Source organism: Equus quagga, chromosome 6, assembly GCF_021613505.1.
Source record: "Equus quagga isolate Etosha38 chromosome 6, UCLA_HA_Equagga_1.0, whole genome shotgun sequence".
In the NCBI taxonomy this organism is placed as follows: Eukaryota; Metazoa; Chordata; class Mammalia; order Perissodactyla; family Equidae; genus Equus; species Equus quagga.
Genome location: NC_060272.1, coordinates 4,564,101 through 4,578,089, shown reverse-complemented (window position 1 = coordinate 4,578,089; position 13,989 = coordinate 4,564,101). Strand labels below are relative to the sequence as shown.

The window sequence follows — 13,989 nt, the reverse complement described above, 5'->3', positions numbered from 1 at the left end:
CACCCCACACACTTGCAACCTAGGCTGAGAACTCCAGGCCCGTTGCTTCTCATGTCAGCCAGGCCTGTTCTCCAGCACAGGGAACTTTCAGAGGCCTGGGTTTGGGTGTTGTGGAAACAAAAGTCGGTATTCAATAGTGGGGAGTAGAAGGAATATCGGGAACTGAGGAAAACGGTGAGCTCCCCACACCTTACCCTCTTTCAAAAAGCAGATGAGGGGCTGGCCTGGTGGCACAGCGGTTAAAGTGAGCACATTCCACTTTGGTGGCCCAGGTTCGCTGGTTCGGATCCCGGGCACAGATATGGCACTGCTTGGCAAGCCATGCTGTGGGAGGCATCCCACATATAAAGTAGAGGAAGATAGGCATGGATGTTAGCTCAGGGCCAGTCTTCCTTAGCAAAATGAGGAAGATTGGCAGTAGTTAGTCAGGGCTAATCTTCCTCAAAAAAAAATAATTTAAAAAAAAGGGCAGATGAGAAATCAGACTGATCAACTGCAAATTCTTCTAACGTAGGCCATTTAAATCAAAAGTTGTACATGTCAATGCCAATCAATTGTCATCTAAAATTGTTCACAATTCAGTCCCGCCCCAGTCCATTCTCACGAAGGCTGGGGGGCAAGGTGGGCGGGTCTGTGTTCTTGTCGGCCACCTGGGGTACTGTTTGGTTTGTTCTGTTTCTGTTTGATGTGGGGTTTGACTGTCCAGGCATGAAAGATCCAGTCTCCATCTTAATCTCATCTCCGAGTTTGGTGTTCAAAGGGCAGAGTGTCTGAGAAAGTGCTCTGCCCATGGAGGCCACCAAAGGGAAGTGCCTGGCCGCACTGGCTGAGTGTTGGGAGGGTGGAAAGGAAACCACAGCCTTTGAGAGAAAGCCACCCTCAGATCTGGGCTCCTCAGCATCCAGCGCACCTGAACAAGTTCTGTGGCCTCTCTGGGCCTTAGCTTCCTGGTCTGCCAAAGGGAGGTGATAAAAATACCAACCACACAAAGGAGTTGTAAGAAATAAACAAGCCAAGGCCCAGAGGGCACTAAGCATAATGTCTGGCACCCAGGAGGCTAAGATAAATCCTGCTACTTATACAAGCAGGGGCCTCCAGGACAGTGGGGGCTGTGAGTCGGCAACCTGGATGCCCCACGAGTCAACATTGTGACATCTATAATAGAAGCAAGTCTTGACAGAGTCACTTTTCGGGACTGGAGATGAACGACAATTCTATATCAACATTCTTCATCTTTGCTTTCTGCACTTGAAAGACATGCCACTTCCTTCTGACCTCCATGGTTTCTGAGGAGACATCTGCTGTCATTCTGATTTTTCCCTCTGGCTGCTTTCAAGATTTTTCCCTTGTCTTTAGTTTCCGGAGTTTATTTATGATGTGTCTTGGCGTGGATTTCTTTGAGTTTATCCTCTTTGGAGTTCTTTCAGCTTCTGGAATCTGCAGGTTTATGTCTGTTGCAGAATCTGGGGAGTTTTCAGCCATGATTCCTGCTAGCACTTTGTCAGCCCCACTCATCCTCTTCTCTTCCCAGGACTCAGACGATACAGTGTTAGATCTTCGGTCCACAGGTCCCTGAGGCTCTGTTCATTTTCGTCCCATCTATTTTCTCTCTGTACTTCTAACTGGGCAATGTCTATTGTTCTCTCTCCCAGCTCCCGGGTTCCTTCCTCCCTCCCCTCTATTCAGCTGGCAAGTCCATCCACTGAGCCTTTTATTTTGGTTATTGTGTTTTCCAGTTCAGAAATTTGCATTTGGATCTTCTTTAATCTATTTTTGCTGAGTCTCTCTATTTTTTAAGTGTGTTTGTAACTGCTCATCAAAGCATTCTTAGGACAGCAGCTTTCAAGTCTCTGTCAGATAACCCTAACATCTGTCAGCTCAGTGCTGGCATCATTGATTGTCTCTTTGATCCAGTTTGAGATTTTCCTGGTTTCTGTATGACGAGGGATTTTTGACTGAAATCTGGGCATTTCGTATTGTGTTATGAGACTCCAGATCTTACTTAAACCTTCCATTTTAGCTGGCTCATCTGACACCATCTCGGAGGGGCTGAGGGGACCAGGTGGGCACTGCCTCTCTCCTGGCAGGTGGAGGCAGATGTCCAAGCTCCCCATGTGGCCTCCACTGGCACCGTGAAGTGGGGATGAGAGCCTGGCTCCCTCTCAGCCTTCCCTGACAGAACCCTAGTGGTGCTGTAGTCCACTAGGATGGAGTGCATCCTAGTGGACGCCCCATTACAGCCGGGCTGTGGAAGCCCTGGCTCCCCCTCGGCTGTGCTGGTGGGGGTGGTGTGGCCCCTATTTTTTCTGTGTGTTTGGCTGCAGTACAGCAGTTACTGTCTATAAGTTTCTGTGCCGCTAGGCCTCCTCTTTCCTGGTCCTTTGGTGAGAGAGCAGGCTTTGTTTCTTGTTTTGCCTGTGCCCTCCAGCATTTCTAAATTTCTGGCTTCTCCAGCTCTGAGTCTGGGACACGTGAGGCAAAAAGAACACCCAGAGAGCTCACTCTGTGTCATTCTTTGCATCCCAAGGTCCCAGCCTGTCTGCCTTTTCTCCACATTTCAGAGTCTTCTTATGTTTGTTTTATATCTAACATCCAAAGTTTTTTGCTGTAATTTATGGGAAGAACAGGGAAAAGTACGTCTGCTCCATCTTCTCCAAAGCAAAGTCCTGGTGTGTTACTCTTCATCTCTAAATAGATTTTTAATGAAATCCAAGTCAAAAGAGATGAGAGTTCCTAAAGAGTTGTTTTAAGGACATATATAATGAATGCCACAGACAAGTATTTCCTTGCCAGGCACACACTGGCCTATTTTTAGCAGCATTATAGGGCTCATGACAATGATATTTTTATACTAATTTTATCATTCAGAGTCAATACATCGTTAAGAAAATAAAACCACTAATTTCAGCTTCTCCAAATTTTTCCCATTGCTTTCAACAATTTCATTCAGCAAAAATTTAGCTTAAAAAATACTGTAGCGTAAAATGCTATATTCTATGGCGAACATAAAAATGAATCAAACCTTATCTTCCCTCCAAGAGTTTGTAAATCAAATGAAAGACAAACAAGCAACAAAAATAGATAGAAGGTAGAACACAATAAGGGACCCCAGGTCACTGTGTTGCAGAGTGTGGAGGCAGCAGGAATTCCCTCTGCTATGATGACCAAGGAGTGCTTCATGAAATAAGTGACATCAAAAGATGGGATAAATTTGAGCTGGGCATCACCAGGAGAGGAGACACTCCCAGAGAAAGAGAAGCCTTAAGTGAAGGCGAGAACAGAAGGAAGATGGCGCACATGATGAATTACACAGGGCACTCCAGGGCAGCTCTAAGGCACCTGTCCCGGCCAACAGGAGGAGGAGAGGAAAGATAATCCAGGAAGGCTGGGAGGGGCTTTGAGCAGCCACATTGACTGGATCCAGGGGCCCAAGAGAAAAACACCCTCAGCGATGTGCGGAAGAGACAGGAGTCTGGGCCCCTGGGGAGAAACGGATGCTGGAACCTGCCGAGGCCAGAGGGCACAGGACCGTGGGACCATGGAAAGGTGTCGTCACAGTGATGAAGCCGTCACTCTAAGAATAAACAGGCATTTAAACTTCTGAGTATGTACACGTGTGCATGTGTGTGTGAAATTTCTTTTTCACAGAGAGAGAAGTTGTGTGAACTCTCAATGGAGCAAGAGAGGCAAGTTTGACTTGGAATCATAAAGTTTCTATTTCTCCTGCCAACTTACAGATAACAAGGCCTGGAATTATCTCCCAGAGACATTAAATATGATTCAGGTATGCATTAAAGAATACGGTCAACATTCGTTACTTAAATTCTCCTGAATTGGGGGCCAACCCAGTGGTGCAGTGGTTAAGTTGGCACATTCCACTTCAGCGGCCCAGGGTTTGCCGGTTTGGATCCTGGGTGCGGACCTACACATCGCTTCTCAAGCCATGCTGTGGCAGGCGTCCCACGTATAAAGTAGAGGAAGATGGGCATGGATGTTAGCTCAGGGCCAGTCTTCCTCAGCAAAAAGAGAAGGATTGGTAACAGATGTTAGCTCAGGGCTAATCGCCCTCAAAAAAAAATTCCCCTGAATCAACTCCAACTAGTGGGCCTTAAATACCTCTTTCCACCCCCAGAATGCTGGGCGCCCCCTCCAGGAGGACCCTGGGCTGACCTCCCAGCACGTGCAGCTGCTCACAGGCATCCTTTGTTCTCTGAAATCTCTTAGTACAGTGCCGCTTTGTCTGCCTGCTGAACCCAGAACAGTTGATTTTCTCCCACCTATCCTAACACCCACATTCACATTCAGGCCACTGTTTCTGATCAAGAAAAGCAGAGGCTTTCTGCAAATGAGGCCTTATACCCAGAGAGCACCCATTCAAAGTCTTCAGTAGCAATAAAAAGTAGACCCACCTACAAAGATGTGGACACACACCTACAAACTGTGGACCCACCTACAAAGATGTGGACCCACCTACAAAGATGTGGGCCCTCCTAACACAGGGTTTGCAGGCTTAGCTTCCAGATCCCAAGCCTAAACTAAGAATTTTCAGCAGGAGCTCCTGCAGTCTCCGTGCAGGCCCCGCCCTCACCCCGTCCAGCTCAGAGTGGACGCAGGAGAACTTGAGACCGCCCGATGAGTTTAATTGAGTCATGGGTCCCTTGACCACCAAGTGCTAAACTCTTGGGGGAGTTTCTGCAATGACAGAAAGGACATTTAGGGAAGCACTTTCCCCTTTACGTGACCTCAACCAGGGGTCAGCAAACTGTGTCCACAGAGAGCTGGACAGTAAGTCCTTTGTCTTCTGTGCTACGTGGTCTCTGTCGCAACAACTCAGCTCTGCTGCTGCAAAGTGTCAGCGCAAAATAACCAACAACCATTGTCCGGACGGGAGGGAGAAGGGGAGTTTACTTGAGCCAGAGTGAGGATTGTAACCCAGGAAGGCCTTTCCAGGACGGAAGGTTCTGGAGAAGCATGGTTTTCACGTCTCACACCATTCTTAGAACAAAGAGCATACGTTAAACACTCACAGATACACATTCGTCAAAGTCTCAGAGGTGTTCAGTTGCAAATTAGCAGGTCAACAGGACCCTGATGTCGGGAAAGGAACTAATCTGGGCGTCACCAACAGGGTGCAGGCGGGGAAGTCTGCCTTCTGATCTTGAGAGAGTGCATCCTAAAATTTACTTTAATGGTTAAGCAGATGTATAGCGTGTGTGTGATAGGCCAGAAGTCAGGCTGCTTTAGTTGTTGGCAAATCAGTTTTGAACCTGAATATTTACCCCGTATACCCCAATATGTGATCATCTCTGGCCAAATGTGAAGGCAGCCACAGACAGTGTGGAAATGCTGAGCACGGCTGTGTGTCAATAAAACTTTATTTACAGCGACCTGCAACGACCAGTGCGGGCCTTGATCTACACAAAGGGGATGTGATCCCCCAGATGCTCTCCCGTCATGCAAATAGCGATTGCGGGGCTGGGGGTCGCCATATCAGGACCTCAGTAACCACTGAGGATAACAGAAGAGCCAGCTAAAACCCAGCCCCCCATCCACTGGCCCACATTTTGCTCGGGCTGTCTACCCACTTCTGCACCAATCTCTCAAGGCTTTGAAACGTGCCATCTCCCAGGCCAGCCCAAAGTATCGGCCACCAGCAACTCTGCAGTCCCCGTCAAAGAGAGCCACTCACTCTCCAGCCTCAGTCGCAGCCTCCCACCGGTTCCAACCTGAACTAACTTCACTTCGGACACAGCGTCCCTGCCATCCCTGGATCAAGGAGCAGCTGCCTGAGTGCGGGGCCAGGGGCTGTGGCTTCTGTGCGGAGTGAGAGGAGAGCAATGTGGAGCTTATGGTCCTCAGATGGACGGTCCATCTCATCTGGCATCTTCACTTGTGTGCCACCCCATCCTTCAGAGATGCTCCCCCAGGGACGGCACAGCTGCTCACAGGCCTGAGGCCCTCGGTTCAGCCACAGGCAGCCAAGACCTCTTAGCTAACTTCACAGCATGAGCAATTACATTCTCCCTCCTCCAGACACCACGATCTCATAACTGGGAACTCCAGCATCCTCTCCTGGGTTGCACTGAAGTCGTTCAAGAGAAAGATCTTAACCCAAGTTCTCTGAATCCCCCCTCTCTTGGCTCTCTCCATTTATTGCAGAACGACCTCTGGGGGCCAGCTCAGGCCTCTCTCGTCCCTCTGTGACGTGCTTGCTGGTGCCTGGTCGTATGCAGCCAGAGCCAGGAAATGACTGTCTATCGAGCAAACAGGAACACCACGCTTCCTCCTGCCAGGTGTTGCTAAGTGCACTTTGCCGATATTAACTCAACAATTCCTAACAACGACGTGCTACATGGGTGACACAATTGTCCCCATTTTATGGATGAGGCAAATGAGTTGGAGGGAGGTGGCACAGCCACAAAATCACACAGGTGGTCAGTGGCTGTGGTGGGCAGAACGATGCCCCCCACAGCCGCCCTAATTCCTGGAGCCTGTGGGTGTGTTCTGTTACGTGGCAAGGGGGCACGAAGGGTGCAGACAGGTTCAGACCACTAACCAGCGACCATAACACAGGGAGACCATCCTGGATTGTCAGGATGGCCAGTGTAATCACAGGGGTCCTCAAATCGGGAGAAGAGGGCATGAGAGTCAGGGTCCCAGTGACACAATGAAAGAAAGACTCAAGCGGCCACCACCGGCTTTGAAGATGGAAGATGAAGAAGCTGAGGGATGCAGGCAGGCTCCAGAAGCGGGAGAAGGCAAGGAAGCAGGTTGTCCCCGGCGCCTCCAGAAGGGAGCGCAGCGCGGCCGACGCTGGATTCAGCCCAGGGAGACTCCTTGGGGACTTCCAACCTGTGTGTGTTTAAGCCTCTGCGTTCATGGAAATTTGCTACGGCGCAGGAAGAAACTAACGCAGATTCTGGCCCCGGGAGCGGGATGCTGCTGTAATGAATGTGGAAGCGGCTTTGGAATGGGGCAACGGGCAGAGGCTGGGAGAACTCGAGACACGTGATAGAAGGAGCCCAGACGGCCTTGAACAGACTGCTGGGAGAAACACGGATGTCCACAGCTCTGCAGGTGAGAGCCCGGAAGGAAGCAGGGAGGTGGAAGAGCAAGGCTGTGTCATCTCAGAGCCAAAGTCGGCACGAGGACCACAGGTGGACAAGGACCTTCAGGGCGCTGCTGGCAAGAGCGCAGATGGAAATGAGGAACACCGTGCTGGAAGCTGAGGAGAGGGGGTGTGGTGTCAGGGACAGCCTTCCTGGGACAGATCTGGGGGCTGCACCCTGAGGAAGGAAGGGTAATCAAGGGGGGCATCCAGCCTCCCAGGGCTCTGGGGGGGTCTATTTGGGCACAGTGGTCACCTTCTTATCAAACTGCTGACTTTTCTTCAAAACAATCATCAGACATGAGACAATGTCACTTGTCGCCTCTGGCTCTCCGCTGCCTCTGGAGCTTAAAGCCCCGGGACGGTGACTCCGGCTTGCTCGTTCACAGCTGTAGAACAGAGGCCTAAACAAGCGCCCGGCATGCGGAACGCCTCCGGCCGCCCGAAGGACCGGCAGAGGGGAGGCTGGTAAGCTCTGTGGGGCCATCTCGTCTCAGCAACCTCCTTTTGCTTCCGGGACTTACCAAACCACTTATGGGGACCACCCCCCATCCCTCTGCCCCACTAGGCGAGGGCCTGAGCCACAAAGTCACGGTGGAGGGACACGCACGCACCTGGACAGAGAAGTCTGAATCCCGCTCACCTTCCACCTGCCTCCAGGTCCCCATCCCTAACACGCAAACTGTCCTCCCTCCCTTTGAAGGATGCGTGTCAACCGCATACAGTAACCTACTTTTAACCTACCAGGCAGACCTTGTCCTCTCTCTCCAGCTCCACCCACCACTCTGCCCCGCAGGCGTCAAGCCAGGAGCTTTGTTTTTTTTTTTTTTTAAAGATGGGCACCTGAGCTAACAACTGTTGCCAATCTTCTTTATTTTTCTGCTTTATCTCCCCAAACCCCACTCCCCCCCAGCACATAGTTGTGTATTTTAGTTGCAGGTCCTTCTGGTTGTGGGATGTGGGACGCCGCCTCAATGTGGCCTGAGGAGCAGTGCCATGTCTGCGCCCAGGATCCAAACCAGTGAAACCCTGGGCCGCTGCAGCGGAGCGCGCGAACTTAGCCACTCGGCCACGGGGCCAGCCCCAAGCTTTGGTTTTTGAAAGGACACGCCAGCAGCAAAACAGAAACTCTGCCCCTTCATTGTCGCTGTCACTATTAAACATCCTAACAGCCTCCACAGCACACGCCCACCCCACCCACCTCGTGTGACCAGAGACGACCCGTCCTCTAGCCCGTCCTCATCCTCCCGCCCGTTAGGAAAATTAACGTGCACACAACTTAGAAAACAACGCCTGTGGAATGGAAAGAAAGTTTAAGAGCAAGACGAAAGGAGGACAAAAGTAAGACGCCCTAAAAGTTCAAGTGTTGAATTTCCAGCAAGGATTACGGAAAAGGTGTCTATTCATACCTGTCTTTTCCCTCCAGTCACCCACAGCCCACCGTCCCCAGGGAGCCAGGCACAGAGGTGGCCTGCGGCACTGTTGACTCAGCCTCGGTCCCCCTGAGTGTGTGTACACAGGAGGTGAGCACGTGGGGACAGGGCCTGGAGAGAGCCTGAGGGCACGCACACTCGCGGCACCTGGAGCCGGGCAGGGTATCTAGCACATCTCGTCGGCTGCACTACAAAATCATCTGGCCATCAAGACTCTGGCTGCTTCGCATCTTTGTCACTGCAGAAAAAAGTGGCCAGTCAAAATTACACTGCCACATCATACCCTCCCTGCTGGGGATGCCAGCTCTCAACCAAAGCTCGGCTCTTGTTCCAGAAACACACACTGCATGGTAAACAGCAGCTTCTGATGACCGCCACTTCCGGGCTCTGTGTTTGGGTCCCCCATCGCCCATCCCACCTTCTTGTCTTGTGAACCAAGGACAGCAGTGAAGTCCAGTCAGACAACCAAAGGGGCCAAAGGCCAGCCTTGTACCAAACGGGCGGACGAGTCGTGTTCACTTGATCTGACTTCCAGAGCGTGCACTGCATCGCTAGCTAGTGCTTGGTGCTGGGGAGGCAGCTCAAGGAAAGGGTCCTAGAGGAGCCGCCCTGTGCACCTGGAGCTGGGAAAAGAGCAGAGAAGGCACGTTTGTACCTAGGAGACGCTGTTTTCACAGCCTGACTGCAAGTGAGTTAGACAAGCCGTGAACCTCCACAGTGAAAAAGTCAGCAGTGAAGAAAGCAGGAGGAACGAGGGTGGGTGACCTCCTTCACTTCGTTCTACGTAGGGAATTCGTTATTATCTCGCTTCTTTGGCAGTCTGGCGTGCCCAGATTGGCAACTTAAAAATTCTGGACAGGACCTTTGGGGACATGTATCACTTTTTAAAGCACTGACATAAAAAAAATCAGACAGTGTTTCAGCCTTCTAAAAAGTCATGCTCACGGAAAACCTGCCATACCGTTTACAGTTTCTTTATTCACTCAGTGTCTCATTCGTGTTCACGGGGAAAGAAACCTTTTCTGCTGTAACACTGTAAACACCAGTGTAATTTCGGAACTGGAAGCTTGAATCAAGATGCCCTGGGGGCTGTACTTTTGAAAATTTACAAATACTACACACATTAAAGTAATTCCTTACTTAGCTTAAAAATGCTTCTACAGAAAATCACTTCTAACACCCATAACACATCAGCGGAGATCAAGCCGACGATCGAGAAGCCGGAAAATGCAGATACGCTCAGGACTGACAGGGGGCAGCCTTGAGTTGTTTCCTACTTTGCCGAGTAGGCCCTGCAGTGCCTCAGTTTCCTCTTTTGTGAAGAAGGGGTGATTACACAGCTTTGCTCTCCCCTGGAGGAGACCCTGTCCCTGAGGCGACTTAAATGCCTCTGGTTACATCAGCGGGCGCAGCGCAGGGCCGTGGGCTCTGGAGCCAAGCACCGTCATAGGGACACAGGACACCAGGAGCTTCTCCTTGGAGCCAGTGGTGCTTTTCAAGAGTCACCCGGAGTGTCACTAAGAAGCACTGAGTGGCTGATCAGCGACGGAGAACAAGTGGGAACAGAGGGTGGCCAGGGGTGGTCGCACACTATGGCCTCAGCCTGATGTCCTACCCGGGGTCGCCAGCCATATGAGGGCCCTGTGCGCCGCTGGACACCGGCCCTGGGGGACCCCCTACTCTGAGGGAATCGTGCCGTGGGGGACCCTGACTTGGAGACTCTGCCCTGGGGGGGGGCCTTACCCGGGGTGAGGGGCCCTATCCTGGGAGACCCTGCCCTGGGACGCTTCTCTCAGGCTGGAAGCCCTCGCTCCCCCCACCCACCCCCGTCCCTGCGGAGCCCCAGGACAGCGTGGGCCCCGGAGACGCTGGCCCTCACCTGCGGTGTCCCAGATGGAGATGTTGTAGGAGCGCCACTGCTTCAGGTAGAAGGCGCCGCCCACCGTGCTGACCGTGTCGGGGAAGCGCCGTTCCATGTACCTCTGAAGCAGCGACGTCTTGCCTACGTTCATGTCCCCCAAAAGCACAATCTTCCCGTCGGGCTTCCTCATCTTCCCGCTGGATGCCCCCCTCCTGCTCCCCGCGCCCGTCCGGTCTGTGTGTCCCCGGCCCAATCGGAGCAACCGGCCGCCGCCCCCGAGACCGCTGGGACCCGGGACTCGCGGAGACCCAGACTCGCGGGGACCCGGGACTCGCGGAGACCCAGACTCGCAGGGACCCGAACTTGCGGAGACCCGCCGGGACCCTCCCGTCCGGACGCCCCGGCGCGTGAAAGAGGAAGCGCGCGTCCCCGCCGGGGCAGGAGCGGGGCACCCAGCCCGGCGCCCACCTCGGGTGTCCTGCCCGCGGCGGTCCGCGCCGGGCCCAAGGCGCCCCCGGCCCCGCCCCGGCCCTCCTCCGGCCCGCCCCCCGGCCCTCCCCCCGCCCCCCGGCCCTCCGGAACGCCTGCCCCGCCCCGGCCCGCCCCGCTCCCCCGCGGGCTCGGCGCTGGCGCCAGAGCCGGAGCTCCTCTCCCGGAGCGGCCGGGAGGATGCGGGCCCGGGCGGAGCGCCGCGCCAGGGGCAGCTGGAGGCGAGAAGGAAAGTCGCGGGCGGCGGTTCCGCCTGCCCACGCCCCCTGCCACCCCCGGGGCCTGGTGTGGGCGGCCCAGACCGCAGGCTCGCAGCCCGGAGCGCTGCCCGGGCCCGGGGGCGCTGGTGACCCCAGAGCCGCGGGCACCTGGCTAGTCCCGTCCACAGCGCCTTGCCAGCTGTGTTCCTGTCCTCATCTGCGTGGGAGCAAATGTGGCCAGTAGTCAAGGTCGTTATACAACGTTCGCCTTAAACGAGCCTCTGTGAAAAGCCTCCCGGGACGCTGTTGGTGCTTAGAAAGCGGGGGAGCAGAGCAGGCGGCGGCGGGGCGCTGACCGCGCCGTCCCGGGATACTGTTCACTTTTGCAAGAAACCGCTTATGCTATTTTGTATCTGAACGGTGGACGGTCGTCGCCGTTTCAACTTGGGAGCGAAAATTTGGCTTTGGCAGTTGCGACGACTGCTATCTTTCCTCCTTCCTTTCTTCGTAGAGTAAACCTTGAAATGCCTCCAAACTATTCAGCGTGTATTTATTTTGGAGGAATGCTGATGTAGAACCCCGCGGGCGCTGTTTGCCGAGGCCACTGTGTGTCCTCTGGGCTCCCTGTCCAAGGAGAAGGGGACGGCCGCTCACGGAAGGGCCCTGGAGGCTGCGGGGGTGGAGGGGCGAAGGCATCTCAGGCTGCAGAGCTCCTGGGGCCCAGCGACCTGGGGCCTCGCGGAGCGAACACTCGGGCTGGGAGGCTCCCTGGCAGACGAATGCTGTTACCTCTGTGCTCTGGGCGCCCTCTCCGGAACAGAACTTCAGGCATCCTGTGTTGACTGCCTGTTGCATGCACCTTAGGGCACAGGCCCGGGGCATCGGACTGAGATTTGGTTCCTGCCCCAGAGGGTGGCGATGAATAGGTTTTGATAAACAAACTAAGCCTTGCTGCAAGGTTGCGAGTAGGTCTAAATTGTCCCCTTTGTGCAGGTGGAGCAGCCAGCAGAAAGTGCCTGTGGTGAGAGAGACTCTGAGCCGGGGGGAAGGAGAGCCCCCCTCCCCAGGTGAAGCCGGGACTGTCACGTAGACAGGGAGCGTGTGAAGGCTCGGGCCTGACTGTTTCTTCAGCTACAAATCACCCACTGGATCCTGCGAGCTCCTGGGTGGTTGGGGGAGAGCGAGACAGTGTGGGTGACCGCGCTGGCAGTTGCAAAGCTACTGTGGGGGAAGCGGGAGGATTCCCCCCCACCTTTTCCTTAAGCTTCTTATGGCTGGTCAAATAATTAAAGAGGCAGGTCGGCGGAGAAAATCAAACTTTAATAGCATGCATACACGGGAGAAACTCAGGGGACACTGAGTAACTCAGCCAGCTGGCCGAGGCTGCCTATTTAAGCATCTTCAGCTGCAAAGTTTGGGGCTTCAAAGGGGAGGAAGGCAACCCTCATGGCAATGGAAAAGCAAATGTTTGGTAAATAGAACTTTGATGAGAGTGGGCTTAGCAAGGATCCCCCCAGTCTGCTGGAGCCCAGAGTTATCTATGGTGACGGCCTGTTCCCAAAATTTATTTTAAATTTCTTTTAGGCAGTTGCTGGGGAAGGTCGAATGTTTTTGCTGCCTTTATTGTCTTCAGCTCGAAATAATCCACGTACCACTGTGGCGCATCTTGGGGCAGCCTGCCCTGAACCCCATCACTACACCAATGCCCAGGATTTTCTGGGCCCCCAAAGCAAATGCCAGTGGTCTGGAATAACTTGTCTGAAGCTAATTTTCCTTTGCAGAGGGTCCTATGCTCATCACATGTTTAAGAAGAACCGAGTAGGAGGTCACCTTTCCCTCCTTTCTTTAAAAAAAGGTCTTCCTAGGGCCAACCCTGGTGTCCTAGTGGTTAAGTTCAGCATGCTCTGCTTTGGTGGCCAGGGTTCAGTTCCCAGGTGTGGACCTGCACCACTCTGTTAGTGGCCATGCTGTGCTGATGGCCCACATACTGAAAAATAGAGGAAGATTGGCCTGGATGTTAGCTCAGGGTGAATCTTCCTCAGCAAAAAAAAAAAAAAAGGTCTTCCTACCTGGAGGGAGAAAAAGAATCTTATGTTTAATCCTGCTGCTTCCTCCAGCTCCCTCTTCTTCCTCACCTTCCTTTCAGGGCCAACCTCTCTGGGCATCACTTGCCTTTTCCTGCAGCCCCTGCCATCTGGCTTCCATGCCCGCCTCCCTGGAGAAGCATCTACTCAAGGTCACTAATGACTTGATTGTTTCTAAATCCAGGGGCCTCTTTCTAGTCCTTTCTACAAACACACTCTTCTCTACTGACTTGGACGCCATTGGTCCACCCTGCCCGCGTTCCCTGGTTCTCGGTGGTTCTCTGTTATTCCCACTCACATGTTTCCTGTTCTCAAGCACCTTCAGTCCCCCTCCTCTGACTGCAGCTTTGTTCCTTGTTTTGGAACATTTTTGAAGTACAGAGAATAATATAACAGACAGTACCTGTGGTCCCGCTTCCCAGAACTCACAAAGGTTACCATTGTATGATTTCCAGTCCAGATGATGTTTAGGGAAATAGGACACTAAAAATAAACTCAGTGTCCCTTTTCTTCCTTTCGCCTGCCTGGTCCCCCTGCTCCCCCAAAGGTAACCCCGTTCCTGAGTTTGGTGTGTGCCTTTCAGTTTCATTTTAAAGGCGATTTTCCTCTCATGCATGTCACTGTATTCGATGCCATAACAAAGTACACAGACTGCGTGGCTTCAACAGCAGACATCTATTCTCTCACAGTTCCGAGGCCAGAAGTCTGAGATCAAGATGTCAGCAGGACCATGGTCTCCCGGAAGCCTCGGGGGAGCATCCTGGCTGGCCTCTCCCAGCTTCTGGTGGCCCCAGGAGGCTGCACTCTCTCCCTC

General features: G+C 53.3%; 2 protein-coding genes across 2 annotated transcripts in view; one reads left to right on the top strand and one right to left on the bottom strand.

Moving 5' to 3' along the window:
• The window catches only part of RAB20 (RAB20, member RAS oncogene family), a 34,714-nt gene extending 24,122 nt beyond the window's left edge, over positions 1 to 10,592 (bottom strand). The window contains exon 1 of the mRNA XM_046663675.1: positions 10,421 to 10,592. Coding sequence (XP_046519631.1) covers positions 10,421 to 10,592 — 172 coding nt within the window. The remainder of the gene's footprint in view (positions 1 to 10,420) is intronic.
• On the top strand, positions 10,552 to 13,027 carry LOC124240596 (proline-rich protein 2-like). Its single transcript, XM_046663676.1, has 2 exons — positions 10,552 to 11,340; positions 12,085 to 13,027. The coding sequence occupies exon 1, from the start codon at positions 10,552 to 10,554 to the stop codon at positions 11,239 to 11,241; it is 690 nt and encodes a 229-aa protein (XP_046519632.1). The 3' UTR covers positions 11,242 to 11,340; positions 12,085 to 13,027.
• Positions 13,028 to 13,989: the final 962 nt, after the last annotated feature.

Excerpts from the sequence above, each read along its gene's own strand:
- LOC124240596 (XM_046663676.1), top strand. The coding sequence starts at position 10,552 with ATGTCCCCCAAAAGCACAATCTTCCCGTCGGGCTTCCTCATCTTCCCG.